General features: G+C 46.3%; 1 protein-coding gene across 1 annotated transcript in view; it reads left to right on the top strand.

The window, feature by feature from the left end:
* Positions 1–17,580, top strand: part of ZAR1 (zygote arrest 1) — an 85,796-nt gene extending 68,216 nt beyond the window's left edge. The window contains exon 4 of the mRNA XM_069201588.1: positions 17,374–17,580. Within this exon, the coding sequence (XP_069057689.1) occupies positions 17,374–17,517 (144 nt within the window). The 3' untranslated portion in view covers positions 17,518–17,580. The remainder of the gene's footprint in view (positions 1–17,373) is intronic.
* The last annotated feature ends 6,706 nt before the right edge of the window (positions 17,581–24,286 follow it).

Raw genomic sequence — 24,286 nt, 5'->3', positions numbered from 1 at the left:
GAAGTGGAATTGGTAGAGGGGAGCTGGAGGAACTAGGAAATAACTAAGGTAAGTACCAGAGTGCAGTCAGTCTGGTGTGGAAAAACGACCAACAAGCCTTGACAAAGGCAAATGTTGTGGTTGGTGCCAAATTGGAGCTGCCGGGGACCAGCAATGCCCAAGGGGAACTCCCCGCATGGGGGGGAGATGGGGGTGGTTTGCGGTGAAGGGAAGAGTCCCAGGTGACCCTCAGCAGTGCAGAGTCCAGAGAAGAAGAGTCAGACCCCATAGAAGACCAACACAGATACGGAGCCCAGGAGTTGCAGAGAGGCCCACGCAGCACACTTGAAGAGAGGTCCCACGTCGCAGAGGACTGCACAGGGAAGAGTGCTGGGGCAGGGGCTATACAGAGCCTGAACATCCCTTGGAGGGGATGATAAGCCTTTGGAGCTGCAAGAGATGTGATGCATGGGGGTACTGTCCTGCTTGGGAAGGCAAGGGGCTTACCTTCACCAAAGCTGGCAGAGGAGACCACTCCAGACCATAACCCATGATGCAGTATCCACGCAGTTCAGAATGGGAGGAGATCCACGCAGCCAGTCATCGTTTCAGTTTGTTCCTGCAGATGCAGGGAAGTGACTCCTGCACTCCAAGGGAGATTCCTGCTTGCTTCTTGTGCAGGCTGAAGACTTGCTGGAGAAACAATGTTGCAGAGCAGAGGCGTTGCTGTTGCTGTAGCTGCAGACTGTAGGTTCCTGTTGAGTCCAGTTGCGGTTCCAGTGACTGAAGTACACGTTGCCGGGGATTCCTGTTGGAGTCTTGCACGTCAGATCTGATGACCCACCCAAGAGGGAGAACCCAAATAGCCCTGGAAGTAGGATTGGTCACCTAGCCAGGCGACTACCTATCAGGAGGGGGCTGTGACGTCACCTGCCTGACCTGGCCACTCTGATGCTCCCAGAGCCCTCTGCCCATCTTGGATTCAAGATGGCAGAATTAAGGGGCCATTTGGAAGAGCTCTGGGCACCACCTCTGGGGTGGTAATGGGCAGGTGAGTTACTCTCCTTGCCATTTGTCCAGTTTCGTGCCAGAGCAGGGACTGGAGGTCCCTGAACTGGTAGACTAGTTCATGCAAGCAGAGCACCAAATGTGCCCTTCAAAGCATACCAGTGGCTTGGGGAGGCTACCCCTCAAAAGCCAGGTAACACCAATTTCCAAAGGAAGAGGGTGTTGCCCCCCCCCCCCCCCCCCCCCTTTCACAAAGGAAATCCTTTGTTCTGCCTTACTGGGCTTGAGCTGGGCAAGCAGCAGGAGGGCAGAAACCAGCCTGAGGGGTGGTAGTAGTGTGGGCTGCCCAGAAAGGTGGTAGGAGCAATGCCGGGGGGTCCTCTAAGGAGCCCCCAGAGTGCATTGAATCATACAGCCAATACTGGCAACAGTAGTGAGGTAAGATTCCAACATGTTTGATACCAAACATGCCTAGGTTCGTAGTTACCATTATGTAGCTTGACATAAGAAGTTACTTGTGTCCAGTACACGTGTAAAATGGCGTCCCCACACTGAAATGAAATGGAGTTTGTAAAGGGCACCTCTGCTCATGCAGAGGTGCCCTCACACACAGGTACCCGCACCCTGCCCTCTGGGCTGGGAAGGCCTACCATAGTGATCTGGTCAAGTGACCTGAAGTGAAAGGGGTGCATGCACCTTTTCACGCAGGCTACAATGGCAAGCCTGCAGACACATTTTACATCGGCTCCCGTGGGTGGCATAATACGTTCTGCAGCCCATAAGGAACCCCTGGTCCCCCACTGCCCTGGGTACCACATACTAGGGACTTACATGGGGGCACCAGTATGCCAAATGTGGGGTATTTATGGTCCAAGCAACCAAGTTTAAAGGGAGAGAGCACAGTCACTGGGGTCCTGGTTAGCAGGATCCCAGTGAACAGTCAAAACATACTGACAACAGGCAAAAGTGGGGGTAACCATGCCAAAAAGAGGCTACCTTCTTGCACTCTCTACCCTGGGCTTCCAAAAAACCTATAGCAATTTTCCATAAGTAATGCTGAATAGTTTGGGAACAACCCGACAGGGAAACCATTCCCCTCAAGCCTTAGCTCCAACTGCCTTGCTGGCAGTTTTCCATCTCTTCTGTTGTGAGCTCCTCCTCTAAATCCTGTTTGTCAGCTGTAGCCAGAGAAGTCAGACTCCAGCCAGGAACCTGTCTCTTCTCCCCTCCGCATCTTGTGGGCCTGCACAATATAACTTCCTGAAGTGCTCCAGAAAGGTATTCAGAATATCCTGTTGCCTAGTCTGTGGCTCACCACGTATATTATTATTTATATGTAGTATGGGAGGTATTTTTAACGTCTGATAATCCAAGCAAGTAGATTACCTGTTTTCTCCCCTTCCCTATTCAGGAGCGGACTATGTTTTCAGACCTGACTTATCTAAAGTGTTCCATGTGCTATGCAGTTCCCTGCACTCTTGTCATTGAAGCACGCACCTCTGCCAAGGTTGCCTCACTTGGTTGAAGGTCTGCCTGCCTCTGCTCCTTGATCTGCCGCAAACCTCCTTCAGACCCTATAGACTGTACCCTACACTCTCCCTTCATCACTGCCTTTAGGGCCTCCCACTCAACTGCTCTGGTATCCACAATACCCCGTTTCTCAGTTAAATAATTCTGAAGTGGCATTACAAGACTTTTCCCAACCAGTAGCGTCAGTCTGGAGGTCAGCAGGCATCCGCCAGGTCCCCTGTTTCCCCCAGAGTCTCCCCACTGAAAAGTCAACGATATTGGTGCATGGTCTGAAAAATCGCCTCCTACCAGAAACCTGTCCAGGCGTGTCTAGGTGTTGTATGCTAATGAGTAATAGATTTATTCCTGGCATCACATGTATAGGGTCCACCACGATCTATCAGGCCCAGATTACTCATTGCTGTCTTCAGTGTCCCCACCACCAATAGTTTGGTACCCTTCCTGGGTGGATGCTGATTTCTCCCCATACCCCCCCCATTGCCCTTCTGTATACTGTTAAAATGTTTTGCCCATAGTATGCGCGATCCGGTCCTCCAGAAGTCCCTGCATTTTACTCTAAAATTGTTGGCCATCAATATTCAGAGCATAGGAATTCTGTACAGTGATTACCAATGCATCTAAGGTGCCCAGTAACAACAAATACTGTCCCTCCACATCTTCCTCACTGTATGTGTGCCTAAAAGGGACACCCAGAGCTATACTTATCAACCCCATTGGTGTATGAGGAGTAAGAGGCTGAGAACACCTGACCTCGCCTTTTCCTATTGAGTTTGTGTTTCAGAGCCCATGAGATGTGTTTCTTGGATAAAGGCTTTCTGTACTTTGTGATGGCCAAGGTAGATATGGACCCTGAACCTCTTAAAGTAATCCTGTAACCCTCTTACTTTCCTGGTAATATTGTATCGATCAGCCATGAGGGTAATATGTGGAAAATAAAAGCCCCTCCCAGCGGTCGTCCAGGTAGTGCGTCCCAGTCAGCGTTCCCTCTTCAAGGGATCCAGTGTCTGCTACAGCTCAGCAATGGGAGAACAAGCCAAAGACCCCAACAAGAGAAACACAAGTCAAATGAACCACCATAACAGCCCCCTCCCCAGATGAAGAGCAAAATAACAAACCAACATGCTGTAAATCCAATACTGTACCTGCAGCCTACTCCTTTCCTGCCCAACCATTTCCTACCACTAATCAATGGAACTGAGTCCCCAAATACCCCTGGCCAGAATGCAGTGGTGACACAACAGGTTGGGGGAGGGGGGGTGAGAAAAGGTGGGAGGGGGCAAGGGAGAGAACAAAATGTGGTACTATGAAACTGCCTCAATCCCCCAACCCCTTATAGAAACAAGCATGGCTAGTCAACCCCACTCTGCTGCGATGCCAGGACACCTCAGACTACAGATTGTGACGGTGGACCCTCCAAACCTTCCTTCACTCCGTTCTCCTCCGATCCCCCAGCCGAAGCAAGTGCCATGGTGCCTTCTTCCTGAATGAGGTATGTCAAAGAGAATAAGGTGACAATGAATTGTATTTGTGACAATATAAGGAAAATAGGTTTTGTGTGAAGCAAGAGGTGTTGGAGCCAAAAGTTTAAAAAATAAAAATAAAAAATACCTCTTCCTCGGGTCCACAACTCTGAGGAGAGTGGACTTGGTACATGGCTGCACTGAGAAATACCATGTGAACATACAATGCAGCCAAAAGAGTAGGAAATGTATAGTGCTCTGCTCCAAAACAAAATTCCAAGTGGTGTGATCAAACAAAACACGTAAGTACCTAATATGGATGTCTTCATTTTATACTCAAATGACTATAGTTAAAAAAAAGGGGAAATTAAATGTGAAGATTAATAAACTCAGGAAGTACTAACCACGAGAAATCACTAGTCAATTGGCTAATAATGCCAAGCACATAAGTTCCTCCCATTCTTCACCTTAGTAATGTCCAAAACCATGTTTGGTCTTGAGCCTAATGGTTTAAGCCATGCAGAAGTCCAGTAGAAAAAGCCAACACATTCAGATTGCCTCAACAGTAGCAAAAGGCGCCTGGGGCCCTCCAGAATCTAACATGCATCAGTAAGAGGGTTATCCTCTTAAATGGCTGGAACATCTGTTCGTCCCACAGGTGAACCTGATGTTCGAAAACATCAAAAAGACACTCATCAAGTCCATGAGTGCCCTGCTGTCTCCTAGTCACAGATCTCTCTTAGGCAGACAACAAACCAGGGGTAGCTTTAATTCAGCGGTCTCGTGTCAGTCTACTGGATCAACTACACCAACTGTTTTCAAGCCCCTTTCCTCCACTTCCCCAAAATAAGCTCTAAACCTTTCAGCTGGGGGCCCACAGGGGTATTGGCCATTAGAGGCACCTCAGCCAGGCAACAGACTGTGTGCATATGCTTAAACCCCCTTGTTAACATTGCCTGTTTGGCGGTTATACTGAGGTACTTCTCTCAGTAGAAAGACATCACCACAAGTCAGTGGGTGTTCTCCATTGAGCAAAAATAGTACTGCCTGGAATTTCACTCCATTCCACTCAGCATTCCACTCAGCATTCCACCCTGTTACAATGTCCTCTGCTCATATCCTCTTCAGCTCTTACAGGAAGAGGTTAAAGTGCTACACACAAATAGCAGATACTTGCCTTAACAGACAATACATACTCTAATTTCTCCTCCCCAAAGAGGATGGTGCCCTCTTGTCAATCCTAAACCTACAGCCATTGAACAGATTTATCCCCAGCGCTCAACGCTTTCACAGGCTCAGCCTGTTGGAGGTCATCCTGCTGCTCCAAGGCAATTCTGTCACTGTTGGATCTGAAGAATGCGTATTTTCACATCTCTTCCACCCTCCTCCCTCCACACAACCCATTGTTTTTACCTTTATTTGTGTAAAGTGGTTAACACCACCAATTCAAGGCATACTGTTCAGTCATTAGGATTCCAAGAGTGCTAACAATGTGCACAACCGTGCACCATTGAACAGATTTTTTTTTTTAATATATTTTATTAAATTTTTAATGCAAGTCTTTACATCATGAATATGCAATTACATTGAAAGGATTTTGTGGATTTGTTATCATTGTGTTTCCACTAGCACAACAGGATCGAGAAAAGGAAGAAAGTAAAGGATATACATATGCAATGTACAAAACAAACAAATTGCAGAATATGGTGCAGCGTGGGAGAACACGGTGGCTCCCCGTCCCCAGCCGACCACATCCTTTTAATTAGGTGGCTTATGGCATAGTAGGACAGGAAGTACCCGGGGCTCACCGCCGTAAGGGCCTGAATGGACTCAAATGACATCAGTTTCCCTTCCTCAAAGCAGTCCCCAACCATTGTTATTCCAGCCTCGGTCCACGGCTTAAGTGAGTGTGGTCCAGCTGCGTCAACCCAGCTCGGGATCGATTCCAGTGGGAGGAGCGGCGAGTATGGAATTGCTTTGTGGCCCTTTTGTATGTACCTTTGCCAGCACATGTGAGCTACTGCCATCAGTGGGTTGCCGAGTCCCCCTCTAGGAATTTTGTTAATTAACCATGTGATCAGTGGTGTCCCGTTTAACCGCCCCCGGATCCACATGGACTCCGCCTGTGTTGGCCTATGCAACCAATTCAGTATCCACTGTAGCTGTGCAGCCGCATAGTAAAGTTCGAAGTTGGGAGCCCCTAGCCCTCCCGCAGCGAGCGGGTATTGCAGTGTGGGGAGTGCGACCCTCGTCCTGCCTCTGCCCCAGATGAGCTGCAGCAATACTGCATTCAGATCTCTGAAAAAGCTCCTCGGGACCCAAAGTGGCAGTGCCGCGAAGTAATATAGTAGCCTTGGCAGCAATAGCATATTTGCCACTGCCACTCTGCCCAGGTGTGAGAGTGGGAGTTTGGTCCAGAACCGCAGGGATCCCTTCATAGAGGTCAGAGCTCTCCCTAGGTTCCCATCTCTAAGGTCCTCATTTTTATGGTATATGTGCACCCCCAGATATTTGAATGTTTCGAAGCACCATTTTAAGCGGCCAGTCGGGGCTTTCTCTTTTCTTACTGGTGACCATCTAGTTAGCGGAAATATACACGATTTATCCCAGTTCACTACCAGTCCAGATAAGTCCCCATACTCGGTCAGGAGTGACATTACTAAGGGTATTATCTCAGTCCCGTTCCGTAAGTATACTAGTGCATCATCTGCGTACAGTGATATACTGTGGTGTAACCCACTCCTGACCACTCCCCAGCTCTCTTGCATAGCGCATATTCGGGTAGCCAGCGGCTCCATCGCCATGGCAAACGGGGGACAGGGGACAACCCTGTCTAGTGCCTCTTGTGATCGAGAAACTCTGGGATATAACCCCGCCTGTTTTTACCCTGGCTTGTGGTCTGGCGTACAGCATCTGTACCCATTGTATATAAATAGGCCCTATTCCCATGCCCTGCATAGTGGCGAACAGGAAGTCCCACTCCAGAGTGTCGAACGCCTTCTCGATATCTAACGACAGTACCATCTCTTCATGTTCCTCCGGGGGGGGGGGGGTGTCGCCCAGTACCCCCAGGAGCCTGCGGATGTTTAGGGAGGTGTTGCGTTTTGGAATGAAGCCATTTTGGTCTTCATGTATCACCATATGAATTAGGGGGGGCCAACCTGTTAGCCAAGATTTTGCCTAATATTTTACAGTCTAGGTTCAGGAGGGATAGTGGCCTGTAGGATTTAACATCGGAGGGATCGCGCCCCTGTTTAGGGAGGACCACCACCATTGCCTCATTTAATGTTGGAGGTAGAGTTTTGTTCGACCATGCCTCCTCAAACACTTTTAGCAAGTGCTGCTTCAAGTGTGTAGAATGTGGAGTACTATTCTATTGGAAGTCCATCTGTTCCCGGGGCTTTATTCCTGGGCATCTGCGACACTGCTCTATCTAACTCTTCCAGTGTCAATGGAGCCTCTCGGGTCTGCCTGTTTATCAGTGATAAATGCGCCATTGGGGAGCCCGCTAGGAAATTCTGTAGTTGTAGAGGTGTGCATGTTGTGCGTTTGGTGTATAGGTTTGTGTAATATTCCCTGAACGCTACGTTAATCTCTTCCTGTGTGGTGAGCATTTTGCCTGCAGATCCCTTTATAGTCCCTATGGGGGAATCGCTGACTGTTTTCTCGGAGGAGCCACGCCAGCAATCTGCCGGACCTATCGCCCTCTGAATGTAGGCGCATTAAACGGTATTTATGATCGTGCCGTCGAAGGCGGACGTCTGCTTGGTTATATTTTGTTCGTGTCTCTTTTAGCGCTGTGTATGGAGTCATATTATTTGCTACCCCTTTTTCTATTTCCCCCAGTTCCTTTTCTAGCTTATTTATTTCCGCGTGTAGCGTGCGCCTAACTCCCCAGCTGGTTGAAATGCAATACCCCCTGACTACGACCTTGTGTGCCTCCCATTCTGACGCTCTGGAGCTGGTGGATTCCTTGTTGATCTCCCAATACTGCTTTACTGCTGCATTTAATCCTTCTCTAAACGCCTGGTCCTGGAGGGCCTCACCCTGCATTCGCCAAGTAGGTATCTGCGAGAGTCCGCTGCCCCAGTTCAGAGTTATTTTAAGTGGAGAGTGATCTGATAATGTTTTGGCCAGATATTCTGACTTGTTCGTCAGGTTGCAGATATCCAGGGTCACCCATACTATGTCTATCCTTGTGTGTACCTTGTGAGGTATTGAGTAAAATGAGTATTCCCTCTGCTGGGGGTGTTTTGTGCGCCATATGTCAAATATTCTCATGTCTGCCGCCCAATTAAGTAAGGGGCTTCTAGCTGTTCTATTTGGTATTGCTTTTAGGGTAGAGGTTGACCTGTCTAATTCTGTGTTCGGGATGCTATTAAAGTCGCCCCCACAGATAGCTGGGGCGTCAGGGTGTGCTAATAATGCTGGGGTGAGTGTGCCCAGAAATTCAACTATCGCACTGTTGGGAGCATAAATGCCAATTGACAGTTGCTTCCCGTCTAGGTGCCCCTCTAGTACCACATATCTGCCCCCCTTGGTCTATTGTCTGTGAGGTTTGGCCAAAGGGAACCCCGCTTGCTATCCAAATCAGCACTCCCCTGGCGAATGCCGAGTACGTTGTGCCCACCACTTGTCTGCCCCATCTTTCTCGTAGTTCCCGCAAGTCAGGTTCCAGGCAGTGTCTCCTGTAGTATAGCTATATGTGCGCCCTGGCGTCTGAGGCAATCATATACACGGGTTCTTTTGCTTGGGGCGCCCAGGCCTCTCACGTTCCACGTAATAATATCATATTTATGCAGAGAGAGATTAGCGTTTAACGCCATTTCGTGTTGTGTAGCGCCTGTCCGTATCCCCAGCTATTGTCTGTGTGCTCTTGTGTTCCCTCCAGCCCGATTAGGTGTGTACTCCAATGTGACATCGCTAGCAGTATTACCAGTGTTTTATGTTAACCTTTAATATTCGACTTAATTATTAATCCCCATATACTCCCCCTACTGACACTCAACCCCAACTTATTAACTGAGTTCAAGCTACCAAACACATTAATACATAACAAACTTTGCGTCCATATGGATACCTGAGGGGCAGCCATGTTAGCGACCATTTGCGGCTCACGTGTGGGGCCCACAACTTTCCGCAGCCATAGACTGCATGTACATCTGGGCGCTCCCGGGTCGGCCCCCTCACCCCGACAGGACGGCCACCGCCATTAAACCTACTCTTCAGTAGAAGCAGCTGAATAGTCAGAGGATTCTCAAAGGCCTTAGCAGAGTTCTTCAGCGTGCAGGCACGTGTAAAGTTAATCTGTACCTCCTTGCAGGTTTGTCGTTCCCCTCTGCCGGGGGGGTGGTGGGGGAGGCAAGAGAAGGAGGAGGACGTAGGGGGCACCCGGCGTCCCACGGCTACAGTTCGTCTGCTGTTCGAGGCGTGAGCTTCGGTCCCGCAGGTGACTGAGCGTGGAGGCCGAGCTGGTCGAATCGGAATTGGAATCTGGGCTGTCCGTCGAGGCCTCCCGCAGTGCCCCAAAGGTGTTTTGCGTGTGCAGAGGAGTTTCTTTCAAGGCCTTTGCCCTTTCCTCAGCTGCCTGTTGTTCAGTGGGCTGGCCCTTGGGTTTTTTCTTGGCATGCTTCCGCGCTGGGGCGGGTAGCCATTCCTCTCCTTCATCTATTCCGGATTTGGTTCGCGCCAAGCCCTTGGCGTGCAGCCACGTCCAAGCATCTTCGGGAGAGTTGAATGCGTGGGTGCGCTTGTCTGATATTACTCAGCTTTGCGGGGAACAGCAGGGCGTATTTAATGTTGTGCTCACGGAGGCGTTGTTTGATTTTTACAAATGAACTGCGCTGTCTCTGCACCTCCTGAGTGAAGTCTGGATAAGCGTTGATTTCTGAGGCCTCCTAATGGGCCTTTGCTGCGGAATTGCTATAGGATTAAGTCGCGGTCTCTGTAATTTAAAAGTCTCGCAATCAGAGGTCTGGGTGGTTGACCCGGGGGTCTCCCTGGTACCCTGTGTGCCCTTTCCACAGAGGGAAAACCTCGACGGAGTCCCACTTAATACCTCCTCTGTCAGCCATTGCTCCAAAATTATTTTTATATTCTGCTGTTGGCTTTTCGGGGAATCCCAGGAAGCGGACGTTGTTGCGCCGGGATCTGCCTTCCGCCTCTTCGGCGCGGCGCCATAGTATTTTTACCACTACATCCAGTCGTTGTAGTTTTTGGTTAGCCAAGACCGAGGGGTTCAATTCTTTTAGCTCAGATTCCGTTGACTTCACTCTCTCTGCCAAGTTACGATGGTCCACTCTAAGCAAATTTAGGTCTTGTGATACTGAGTCTATCCTGCTCTCCAGAGAGGTTTTAGTGTCCATTATTGCTTGTAATACTTTTTCAAATTGGGTTGAGTGGGCCTGTAGTGTGGTTTCCAGTGCTTGTAGAGTCGGTGCCAGCTGCTGGTCACTTGTGGAATGACCCAATGTGTCGGTCTTGGTTTTTCGCAGATTTAGTTCTTCCAGCCATTGTGTGCACTTAGAAGGCCGCTCGCAATGAGCGGAGCAGGGTGGTTGCGCGCCGTGGCCCTCAGCTGAGATCCCCGCATATCAGAACCAGCCCGGCCTACAGTACTCACTGCGCTCGAAACGGGGTGGGGGGTAATTTTTCAGCACAATCTTCCAGTTCCCTCTGCCTGCAGCACCTCGGGTCTCGCAGTCCTTTATGATCACACAGGGGCAGTCGACCACCTTAGTTCTCCGTATGGGGTGCTGCTGTGTGGTGTGTTGCGTTCTCTGTGAGAAAGGTGCCCTGCTCTGCCGCTTCTGGTATTGCCAGCCTGCTGGTAGGTGTGCCCACGGTCTTCACCTCAACCTTTGGCAGCTGACAACTGCAGTCGCCGAGGTCTGCACAGGGGTCTTGACCCTATTCCCTATTGTTCGTGCCGCCGTTTTTTATTTCTTATTTTTTAAATTTGATTGTTTATTTTTGTCCCCACTTCCCCCTCCGTGTGTGCAGGAGAGGGGGGGCCCCAACGTGATCCGCCCTGCAGCCAAAGTCGGGGGGGGGGGGCGGAGAGGGAAGCCCCCCTCCTCCGAAGCCTGCCCCACCTCACGCAGGGGGCAGAAGGGGGGCTCCGCAGCAGTTGCAGACAGTCAATCCGCGGGTCGGGCGGTGTTTCCTGATGCCGCTCCTCCCGTTGTGGAGCGGCAGCCGGTAAGGCTCTCCACCGGCAGTTTAAACACAAGGGGGGAGAAGGGGAGCAGTGCGCCAACCCACTCTCCACAGCAGGCTCCGTGATCCGGTGGGAGGGCGCTCCCCCGGACTCGATCGCCGACCCGGGTTGGGATCCTCCGGGGCCGGCTCAGTCAGCCCCGCCTTACTTGGTGTGCTGCATCGGCACGGCCACCAGCTCCTCCGCGGCCCGGTTCCCACGGCAACACGGACGACAGCAGATCACTCCTGGGTGCCGCACCGGCCCCCTGCTCCTCCGCGCTCCGTGCAGCTGCCCGGGATCGCCCGGCAGGATATTTTCTAGTAGGCTCGGGTCGGAGCTCTGACTCAAGCTTCTGTCCTGGCCGCCATTTTGGCCACTCCCCGCACCATTGAACAGATTTATCCCCAGCGCTCCACGCTTTCACAGGCTCAGCCTGTTGGAGGTCATCCTGCTGCTCCAAGGCAATACTGTCACTGTTGGATCTGAAGAATGCGTACTTTCACATCTCTTCCACCCTCCTCCCTCCACACAACCCATTGTTTTTACCTTTATTTGTGTAAAGTGGCTAACACCACCAATTCAAGGCATACTGTTCAGTCACTAGGATTCCAAGAGTGCTAACAATGTGCACAACCGTGCACCTGCACAGAAATGCCATGCATACCTTCCCATACATGGACAGTTGGCTTATCAAGAGCAGCAGCAAACCATGCCTACCACACACTTGAACATCAGTGTCCATGCTCCACATGTTAGTGTTCACCAACATCGCACCTTCAGCCTCAGCAGAGCCAGCCCTTTTTGGCTCAGATAGGAACATGACAGGAAAAGCATATCCTAAATAGGAGTGACTGCCTTCCAACAGCCGTGGTTTCTCTTGGACACAAAGTCCCCAAACTCTAAGAACTGTGTTGGATGATTACCTTGTATAAAGCCACACACTAGATTACACATGCAACTACTCCAGGCATGCTTTTTAAGGTAATGGGCACAAATGGAAGGGCACTGGGAAGATCTAGTTTTGGTAAAAATCAGGGCTCTGCGCTCTCCTACGGTGGAACCGCAACAACCTGTTGCTCCACAGGCCTTCTAGGCCCCCTTCTGCAAGTGACCATCACCATAGACACATCTCTGATGGGGTGCTCATCTCCATGGAATGGCTGTACAAGGCACCTGGACTCTTCAGCACAGGAGTACCACACCAGTTGCCTGGATCTGCTAGCCATCTATCTAACCCTGAGTCTTCCTCAAACTTGCATGGGATGAGACAGTGCTCTTAAACAGATAATATGACAGTTCTGTATAGATCCAAAAGCAGAGGGAAACCCAATTTTGCCCCTCAGCACTTGTTCAGGAAATCTAGCACTGGGCAACAATCTGCAACATTCACCTGCTGGTGGAGAGTTGGCTGGATGTGAATTCAGTTGGCAACCCTAACCATGAGCCTATTGGTTGCTACTGAAATTGCAAAATGTCAAAACTTCAGGTACCGGCACCCCTAGTCCATGGACAATGAAATATAAATGTACTGGTCAGGATTTGATTTTCTCCCCCTCCCCAACCTCTACTCATCCATTCTTTTCAAGGAAATTGAGGCAGATGTCTGACTCTTTCTAGTAGCACCAGTCTGGGACAGACTGCCCTGTTCAGTGCTCCTGGAGAGGTCCGCCTGCCATCACAAGAAGCTCCCACTGAGGACAGGCCAGCTCTACTCAAGATTGCAAGGTTTAGCTGTCTGTAATCTGGGTATCAGAGTTCCGAGAGTTTAATGCCATCAGACGTTGGCAGGAATGCATGCTTATCCTCTGAAAGGCATACAAAACCCACTTCTCACACCTGTTGCACAGCTAAGATTCATGCCCTACTGTATTTCCGAATGGTTAGATCAATTTAAAGTCTCTGCACAGACTACGCTGTGGCCTGTAATCTGGCCCCTCTCCCAGGGGCAAAAACAACCAGGTATTTCAAAATGGTCTTAAAATGGATGTCCCACCCAGGCATTGGATTACACCCCACCCTAAAAAAAAAGATGGGAAATCGAGTGTCCCTCTACTCTGCTGCCCTGCAGGTGAGGGGAAGAAATCCCACTGGATGACAGTGTTCAAAGAAATAATGGGCCAGTCCTTCAGGACATCAAGCAGCACCCCTAAAGCCCCTACAGTCTGCTTCCTTGAGGACTAATTCATTCCCAACCCCATGGCAAGTGAAGAACATTTCTATTCTACTGTATGAGATAGATAGATAGATAGATATCTATGTGTGTGTGTTGTTGTTGTTGTTGTGTTTTTTTCTTTTTTTCTTTCCATAGTCCAAAGTGTGGGTAGGCTTGAGGTCAGTCTGCAACAGGAAAAGCTACTAAACCCATGCCTTACAGCAAACTAGGCACCCAGGGGAGTCTAAGATGGTGTGACTCATATGGATACATGACCTTTTCTCACGACTTTCCTCACCCATAATGCCCTGTAAACATCAAACTTAGGCTACAAATTCAGGTTTCTCTTCACATTTTCAGTAAGTAGAAAATTCCTGAATCTGTGGGATCCATTACTATTACCAGACATTCCTCGTGTATGATAAAACAGTAGCCCGCTGGTGTGGCTGGGCTTAGCACCTGCTGCAAAAGTGCAACACCAGGACCTTGTGAGGTCTTTATGGTTTTGCATGGTCTATGGTTTGTTCAATTGCCCACGTCTAATACTGTTGTGAGAACTGGGCTGATTGCAGAAGCCCCCTCAATTTTTGCCCCCTTTTTTTTTTTTTTTTTTTTTTTTTTTTTTAGCCGATACTGGTGTTTTCCGACTCAGCCTTGCCCAAGGTACAGTCTAACCAGTCCCAGGGTCAGTGCTCTGTTTAAATGATATATGCAAATTAGGCCCAATTATAAATGGTCCTGACAACCTACCTATAAGTCACTAGTATATGGTAGGACGTGGGTTTAGGGACCCCAGTATAGTTAGTTCATCTATATGTGCACTGCTGTGGTGTCCAGCATCATTTTAAAGGTAGGTCTGCCTTTCTGGCTGCTTTTACGTTAATTAGCCCCAAATTTGACTTTAGAACTTTGGAAGTACTTTTAATTCCAAACTACCTTATTTTTACATGTGTTGCCCCTAAAGTCTGACTTAACTGCCCCAAGGGGTGGGGTGCAGTGTAAATATAAGCAGGAACTCTATAAACTGTTTTATAAGCCATGGTGCAGGGGGGGGGGGGGGGGGGGGGGATTCAGGGGGAACACCAAAGGACTTTTCCAAATTGTCAGGCATTAACTCCATAGGCTAACGTTGGGAGACTTTAAGTCTCATTTCCACCAGAAAAAGAACTATTAAGTTTGAATAAATCCAAACTTGGCAAGTTGTTTAACATATAGCTAGTACAAACTTTTAGAGCTCTTTCTGAAAGTTACCAAAATCAGCCCTGTAGTGTACTTTCCTCACTGGTCAGTCTCTGGCAGCCTGAGCCAAGCTCCATTAATGAGGTTTGAAGTGCCCGTGGCTGAAACAAAGGAAGAATCTGGTGGGAGAACTGCTGCAGCAGATGGCAGAGCAGCAGATGGCAGAGCAGCATTGGTCACTCTCCCAAACTGATTTTCAAAGGCCACCTGGGACAGAAACCAGACCACCCCCATTTCCTGTTTTCCCCCAGCCAGATGGGAGCTCCAATATTTAGATTAGGAGAGGGGCTGGTAGTGGTGTGTGAGGGGAAACTTGACCACACCAGTGGGTGGGCTCAGCCAGCTGTAACCTTCAAGGAGAGATTTCCTCCGTTTAGATTTTTTTCGAAGAGCATTGCTTTCTGGGAATTATTATTATTATAATTATTATAATTATTATTATAATTATTATTATAATTATAATAATTATTATTATAATTATTATAATTATTATTATTATTATTATAATTATTATTATAATTATTATAATTATTATTATAATTATTATTATAATTATTATAATTATTATTATTATTATAATTATAATTATTATTATAATTATTATAATTATTATTATTATTATTATGCCACACTTTAAAGGAAGTGGTCACCTCAGAGGGTTGCACTTTGCACCCCATTGGTCAGTGGTACCCCCCTCCTGACCAACCCAGGAGCAAGGATAAATATGGCAGTGCTGCCCAACAATTCATATCCCTGCTGGAAAAAGATTACGGAGAAGGACTGTCCTGCTGAACACCTGGTCAGCACCTAAATAACTGCACTCGCAAGGACTGCACCAGCTGCACACTTTGGGCTTCACCAAGAAAATGACTTTGCCTTGCTTGTGCAACTCAGGAGTGGAATCCCTGTAAGCTACAGGTACAAAGGAGCTAACCAGAGTCCCCTGCATCAAGTCCTGCAAGAAGAGTCCAGTGGCCATTTGAGGATTCGGACCAGGTGCATTCTGGGAACTGTAGTCCTAATTTCCCAAGAAGCAACTTGCAGCTTCTGGAATCTTTGATCAAGCTTGTGGACACTTAAAGGACCCAAAAAGGGCCTCTGGCAGAAGATCTGGAAGTTTGGAGCAACTGTGTTGTAAAAAGTTCCATAAATTGAAGAGTTGTACTGTGGGAATTGTAGCCTCACACCCAAGAGGCAAACCAGAGCCTCAGAACCCTTGGCTGGTGCTGTTGACCACTTTCCTGAATCAGAAAACACTTCTGAAAGTAAGTGTTACATCGGGGGTGGCCTGAAACTGTCCAGTATGTCTTTAAAAATAAATAAAAAATAAAATATTTCAACCCTATGAGCGCTATTTGCTTCTAAGCACTAGTTTTACTCTTAAACTTTAAAAATTCATGTCCCTGGTTCCCTTCATTGGATTTTTGTCGTTGGTGTCTTAAGGATAAAAATATTTCCTATTGTTATAAATTGGTGCCAGAATTTTGTGTGGTGTGCCTAACTTGTTTACTGTTTTGTTGATATTAAATGCTTTACACACCTGTCTCCCAAGTTAAGCCTAACTGATGGTGGGCCAAGCTACCAACGGTTGAGCAAGGATTAATTGATTGAGACCTTGACTGGACCTAGTGGGGGATTGTGGCCTGTTAAGTGTAGGTACCTACCTACCTACTCTTACCAATAACCCACTTTCCAACAACTGTCAATAGGTGTAATCAAGTCAGCATGTTCAGACTATGGAATTAAGTTAGAATCCTGTGCATTTATTAACAACCAGTGCTGCTCTAACAAAGATTTTGTTTAAGACCTACATAGAAAAATATATAATGAACATCTGTCAGAAGCAACATTTTTGCTGCAGTGGAGTTGGTTGGAGTGTATTGGACCCTTGAGGTTCGTTGCGGTTAGTCGTTAAAGGAGAAGGGTTGTTAGCCAGATAAAACAGTTAGATTTAACTTAGTTTAGTTTTTTTACAAAAGGCGGCAGCTAGGCAGGTAATGATTTGAGACCTTGTAAATACTGCAGATGCAGCAGTGGGAACACCTGGGTTAATTTGAGGCGCAACACATTTGGATCAAATTGTCTTGGGTTTTAAAATCTTGTGACCGGACAGGTCATGGTGTCCTAATGACTCATATTGTTTTTTTAAAATATTGATCACTATATATGAAATAGTTTACCATACCTTTTGGATTTGTCAAACCTTCATTAAAGAACTATCTTAGTTTAAAATGTTTAATATTTTGTTGGCAAAGCTTTTCTTGACTAGTGTCAGGCAGTCTCATTTTTTGCTTTATGGTAGACTCGTAAGCAGACCATATTTTGAAAGTTCTTTAAACAGCAGTTAACAAATGTGCCTGATCTTTAAGGTCCATATTTTTCTTTCAGAACAATAGGTCAGTAACTTGGGTCCTTATTGTTTGATTTGAGATGGAATGTGGTTTGCAGGTTAGTCTCTTATACATGGTACTCCATCCACCATTACTTCTGTGGAGAGAAGGTTTTTGAAGCAGTAAGTTTCTCCTGCTAGTGTATCACCATATTGATTGTTGGCTCCAGATGGGAGCACTGCATTTCAGATTAAGTGCATTAAAATGTTGCCTTGCTAGCAATGGGTGTTTTCCTGATCTGGGTTTATCTGCCCATTTACTGTATATAGTGGCCACTGCTTCATAGCAGTTAATTGCTGGGAACCAGGCACAATAAGTGTGTAGCAGCAAGTGGCGCAAATGTAGAATTGTCAATTTGTTTGCAAGACAGGGGTTCTTAACATTGGAATAAAGAGCTTGTTCTGCTATTTTCAGAGTTGCAAGCAGACCAGGTGCACGTGTCCTGTAAAGCTTCGCCATGTGGACCCAAAAAGACCCCATCGTCAAGATCTGTGTGGGAGATGCAAGGGCAAACGCCTGTCCTGCGACAGTACCTTCAGTTTCAAATATATCATTTAGCTAAATAGATGAGAATGTTGTTTGATTTTGAATGACTGAAAATGTGTGTGTGTGTATATATTACATTCAAATAAATATGATCCAAAAATGTGCAGTAGTTTTTTTTGTTTAGTAAAGACACACAGGAGATTATCTGATGCATCACGAGTAGGGATTTGGTAAAATGTTACACCACTTAATTTTCCCTAATCCCATTAAAGTCCTATCCTAGCTGTGCACACTTTGCACAGCAGAACTACTTTTAAAAAGCTTTGTCTACGGCAAGAGTTCTGTGACCCAACAATCTACCTGACAATCTTTGTAAGTGCATGGAATTCAATTACAAATTAATATGAGACAAATACTTGATGTTTTGAGTTAACTTGCTTTTCATTCCACTTGAGTTGTTGTCTAAACCGAATGAAAGGCTGCTTTAATATATCCGACTGGGTGGCTTTTACATTTGTTCTGACAATTTCATCATTCAGATACCATGCAGCAATGTGTGTGCGCTACGTCAAGCATTTCAATCTTAATTATTCATTGTCTTCTAACTTGTTTGGAAGACTACATAATTGGATGTATATATTTATAGTGTTTTTATTCCAGCTTTAAATTGTCATCTAAAGTTTGTGAAGGCTAAACATGTAGTTGATTTTGTTTTAACGACCTCTGGGATTGAACTCTTGTATTACATCCACATGCCAAAACAGACTCTAGTTAATGTACAACTAAGTGTGGTGCAGCATTGCTTCTTGTTTCTGGCTTAGGTTTGTGTTGTATATTTAATTTCCTCCATCCAACTCTTCCAGTTCCAGACTGTTCTGCTTGTGAGATACCTTACTTTTTAAGGTTCATTAATCAAATTGCCTGCTTGTCCACCCATTATAAACGCAGAACCTCACTTGTTCCCAGCTGATAAGACTCCCAATTAAAAAAGCATCACTAGAGATTATTTGAAGTAAGCCTGCATTATTCCTAAATGCTCATTCCTCTGCCCACCCATGTGTGCCTCAGCAAGCTCCAGAGACACAAGTGCCTTTGACCCCCTATATGTTGCACTATCCTGTTGGGTGCTTGCAGAGTGGTCTCCCTTCCTCTTCTCTCCCCTTGTTTTTTGTATGCCCGCTATAGGATTTCCCCGCTCCCTGCTTCTAATGGCAAATGACACATCTAATTTCATGTATGCAATTGGTCAATTGTTCTTGGATCAATGCTTTTTTGCAGCAAATGTCCTTGCCTCACCTTCATTCTCTTCTTTTTGTACTTGTAAAACTTCAATAAATAAACAAAAAAATAATTATTTTAAAAAGAAAACATTTGCAAACACCGCACACTAAAACACATTGATGGGTCTTGACTGCCACCAGTTCGACCATGTTAAACCTACCTATTTGATGTGTATTGCATTATAACGAACTTTCAATGCACAAAGTTAGCTGAAACATTTTCAGACCTCTCACCTAATTTTGCAATTTGACCTTTCAGGCTGAAACATTGATAGAATCTGAATAAAGTAACATCAAATTGGACAGTAGTATTTTCCCCCTATTAACAGATCGAGGTAGTGCTTGCTCACAATGCATCAAACTCAATACATTGGTGACCTGGAAATCTGGGGTAAATTTTACAATGCAACTTTGCTTGCAGATCATCTTTGCATGATGAGGAATCCCAAGTCTGTTCCCATAGCGTTCATAGTATTTCAAGATTTAAAGTTCAGTAATCCTGTTGTGCTAAATATCTTTGTATGCTAGGAAACTAACTGGCTGTAAACTGACTAGAAACTAAGCAATTTAATTACATAGTGTATGCTTTACATGCTTACTATTCCAAGTTGCTAATCAGATTGTTTTCTGATCTTAAAAGGTGGGTTGGAGAAACCATGACCTTGGTGTTTGACCACCATCAAAGTAAATGTACTCACCAGACTGAATTTCCCCAGGCGCCACAATCCAATATCTGTTACCAGTGCTATTCAGAGGTTTCGTTTTTGTGGCCTAGATCCCTGTATCATTCAAACTCATTTTAATCTTTAAAAAATAAATAAAATATGGAATGGCTGAAATTCAAAAGCATTTACAGTGTATATTAGCCATAAGTCACTGGGGAGGATTAACACTGGATCAGTTTTAAGCAGTTTCCACTTACATTCAATTGGGAGACATTCTTCTAGGGAATTCTAGTAATACATGATCTACAACTTTCTGGTATCTCCATTTCTGGCCATGAAAAAGTTGAAACTCCTAGCAAACCCAGACTTTGCTTGCAGTTGGCATTCTTCAGAATTCATTCTAGTAGAACAGTGGCTTGTTTGTCTGAATCAACTACATTATGAGGGCATCTCAATTATGTGTGAGCAATTAAGGTTGAAATTTAATTTAGAATAAATTAGCTAAACCGCTACATAATTGTGGGGCTGGATTGGAAATTGCATTCAAGTATTTGGGAGTATGCTGAGATAAACACCCTCCTCAAAAAACCCAAGCAGACCCAAAGGACCTCAAGGACTTCCGGCCTATCTCCCTGCTCCTCTTCCTGGCAAAAGTCATTGAAGGCTGTCCACAGACAACTAACCTGCTTGCTCAAGGAGAACTGGACCCTTCCCAATCCGGATTCCACAGAAGCCACAGAACCGAAACTGCCCTCATCGCCACCACAGACATCAGAACCATACTGGACAATGGCGAAACCGCGGCCCTAATCCTCCTGGACCTCTGGGCTGTGTTAGACACCATCTACCACCACACCCTACACTCACACCTCAGCAGTGCAGGAATCCGCGACAGAGCCCTGGACTGGGTCACCTCCTATCTCACTGGCAGAACCCAGATAGTACGCATCTCATCCCTCCTCACTTCCTTCCCCCCCCCCCCCACTTCTGCGCAGGGGCAACCAAAATCATCTATGGCGTACCCCAGGGTTCGTCCCTCAGCCTGACCCTCTTCAATCTCTACATGGCCCCACTCGCTAACCTCGCCCGATCCCACAACCTCAACATCTGGTAAGCTGACGACACCCAGCTGATCCTCTCCCTCACCAAGGACTCCGCCATGACTTACCTCCACGAAGGAATGAAGGCCATCGCCGAATGGATGAAGAGCAGCTGCCTCAAACTCAATTCCGACAAGACAGAAGTCCTAATCTTTGGCTCCTCCGCATGGGATGACTCCTGGTGGCCTGCCACTCTCGGAGCCGCTCTGACTCCCACCGACCACACACGCAGCCTAGGATTCATCTTGGACTCCTCCATTATCCATGACCCAGCAAGTCCACGCCATCTCCTCCTGCTTCAACACCCTCTTCATGCTTCAAAAGATCTACAAATGGATACCCACCGAAACCACAAGAACAGTCACCCAAGCCCTTGTAAGCAACAAACTGGACTATGGCAGTTCCCTTTACGCAGGAACCGCAGCCAAACTCAAGAAGAGCCTGCAACGCATCCAAAACGCCTCCAAATGCCTCATCCTGGACATCCCCCGCCACTGCTACATCACAGACCACCTGAGAAACCTGCACTGGCTCCCAGTCAACAAGAGAATCCCCTTCAAACTCCTCACCCATGCTCACAAAGCACCGCACAACACCGGACCAGAATACCTCAACAGACGGCTCTCGTTCACCCTGACCTGACATTGCTGCTCCGCCGACCTCACCCTCTCAACCATCCCATGCGACTGCAAAACTATAAACTGCAGTAGATCACACCTCGCCGCCAAAACGTGGAACACTTGTCCCACCCACCTGCGCCAGACCAAAGACCTCCTTACCTTCAGGAAACTTCTCAAGACCTGGATGCCCCCCCCCCTCCTTGAAGTGTGCTTTGCAAATTCCTGATTGATTGGGAGTGAGAAGATATAATTGTTTTTGTCCAGCTTCAGATTTGTTACCCCATCCATGTAGAACAAGTTTTAGTGTGCAGTACCACAACACTTTGCTTGTTTTAGTTGCTATATAGCATCCATTTCCCTGCTTCTCACAGCAGCTCTTGCCAGAATAAACTTGCATAAGCTTATCTCTGACAAGTTATTAAAATGTACTTTGTGGAAGAATGTCTCAATTTTTCTTTATATTTTTTTTTATTTTATTTTTTATTTTAAGAAACAATTATTTTTGCTCCCACTAGTGTCTACGACTAAAAATTCACATTGGCCCCATTTGATACTGTAATTTGTACTTCGGGGAGCATCCACATTAGTCCACAGCGCATGTTTGGTATTGGCCTGGACCTTGGTTGTGGTTACACTTAATTGGGAAAAAGTCTTGGAGCATTCTTTTGATGTGGCCTGACAAGAAAGGGAACTGCTAGCAAGGAGAAGTAACTTCTGACTGCCAGGAATATCGGCACAAAGTCCATTGTGCAGAGCATCTGCGTGGAGGTCAACTCGGTAGACTAGTTAGCTCAGTAGTTACAAGATCCTTGCAGCAGAGAATAGACCTTGTATGTATTGATCATAAGTGAACAGGTACATAGGTGATGACAAACCACTGCAAAATTCCCTTATCAGGATGCGGCGATGTGCTGGTGATATGTTTGTAGGTCAACATAATCTGCCAGAGCAGTTAGATTGGTGAGGTGAAGCAAGAAAGGGCACTGCTTTTAGCAGGGTGTCCATCTCACACCTGAACCAGTTGTGCCTGTCCTGTGGAACTATATCAAAGAATAAATCACTTTTTGCACTCTTAAGTTCCAGCTTGCCCGCCTGCATTATTCCTAAATGCTCGGTCCTATGCCACCCATGTTCCTCCTCCAGATCCAGACAGTCCCCCCCCCCCCCCCCCCCACCTCCTTTTATCCCTGTTAAGTTGGTTGCCCTTGACTCCCCTGAAGGTGCCTCTATTTGGTTCCTCTTTAGCTCATATGGTTCTGGAGAGAAATTTGGGGTGCAGTTGGACCCTAAATCCAAGTTATCATTTGGGACTAATGGAGCCTATGGGTTGATTGAGTTGTGTTGTTCCCATGGGTGTTACAGTAGCTGAAACTCCATATCACAACCAGCTAGGTTGATAAAGATAAAATGTTTGTTCTGTTTTTGAAAACCAACATGCTGCAAAGCTGGGCTGGGCACCCTAGCACCACTTACTGTATTGGGTGAGGGCCATGCACCTGTGTGTGTGTGGGAACTTTGTGTAAAAGGTATTTTTTTAAAAGTTTCAGAGGATCAGCTGTGGGGCCTAAACAGTCTGTTTCGCTTTGGATACAGAAGCAGATACAATGAGTGATGGCAGGCCGATTTTAGTCTAAACTGAATTGATACTTTCTTCGTCAGAACCTGTACCATATTCTTTAACACACACTAGTATTGGCCAGTTAAGTTGTCCCCAGGACTTAGAACTTGCTCAGCAAACCAGTGTGATTGTACAATACCAAACACTGGTTCAATGCCCTTCTAAAATCTAATGTATGGCTCATAAATGCTAACAACATAGTCTGAGTCCTAATTCTGTCCCAGACACTGATAGTATCTTCTAGTTTTGTTGCATCGTATTTGACCAACTTGAGAGTACTATTGATCGAACCCTAGTCACAGAGGGTAAAGTATGGACTAGACATTTACTGTCCTGCTTTGTTTGAGGGTCTTACACTTGCTACGATCTGAAATATCCAGTGGCTGCTTGCCATTGCCGCATTTGGAGAGTTCAGTGCTTGTATGGAACAATTTGGTTACTCACTTGAAGTGGGGTAGTTGTGGTGGCTTTTTGACAGTAGTGTTGAAAGACAGTACCTGCTTAAGATGCTACCCAGTAACCACTAACTGCCCTGCATTAAAATAAAAGGCTTTGCTAGGTTAATGGCAATGGCACAGCTGAATGTTTCTGTACAACAGAAGTGTGGTATAAGATCTAAATGAAATTCAGTTGGATAAATCCAGGTGTGTACTTTGAGCGGGGTTACTTGTACATAAAAGAAATAACCCTTTCTGGATAATGGAGATAGAAGTATTTGTAAGATTTTTTTTATTTATTTTTTAGCACAGACCTAGTCTCATGTACAACTGAGGCATTCCTGTGTAACAAAACTTAACATTACATCTTTCCTAGACAGAGCTAGGAGAGAGTTAACTTGCACAGTCAATGTTAGTCCTCAAGGAGTAGTGTAAAGGGGAAGTGTTCAGGACTTTCCTGAACGTTAACAAGTGAGTGTTTTACTTCTCCATAGTATGAGATTAGCAGGGAAGAGGGGGACTGCTGCATTTAGAGTGGCCTTGATCGAAGCCACAGTATGTTTGTGGGGGGCGGGGGGAAGCAGGTGGCAGTGCTTTGCTGCTTTTTGTGGATACCTAGATGACTACGCTAATGCTTGTTCTGCGGTCACGAAGGCTAAAGATTAATGTTAAGCTACTCTCATGAGGGGAGTTGAACAGAAGACTGTTTCATAGGAGTTTGGCAAACATGTTGTGTTTTTAGTCAACACAAACAACATTTAGCAAAGGACTCTGAGAAGAGGTTACTTGTGTACATTTCATGTAAGTTTAGTGGACTGCTGATGAAGTTATGTTTGAGAGGAGATGTTCTCTTTTAGCTGGGTTAAATTTTAGGAATGAACTTGCGATTTAGTTCTTCTAGGAAATGTTTTAGGCCTATGGTTGAAGGGTTGACTACTGGGAAAACAGTCTATTGATGAATGGTGTGTTTTTTTGGGTTTTTTTTTTTTTGCAAGGTAAAGTATTGGTCCCTGTGGTACACCATGGGCCAGAGGCAGTGCTTAGCTATAGGAGTCCATTTTCTCAAACTTCCTTCTGAAATATTTTTTGGGTGATTTATACTCCATCCACATCGTGGAGGA

This window comes from Pleurodeles waltl, chromosome 1_2 (genome assembly GCF_031143425.1).
Source record: "Pleurodeles waltl isolate 20211129_DDA chromosome 1_2, aPleWal1.hap1.20221129, whole genome shotgun sequence".
NCBI lineage: Eukaryota > Metazoa > Chordata > Amphibia > Caudata > Salamandridae > Pleurodeles > Pleurodeles waltl.
The sequence above is the reverse complement of the archived record's forward strand: the minus strand, read 5'-3'. Positions and strand labels throughout refer to the sequence as shown.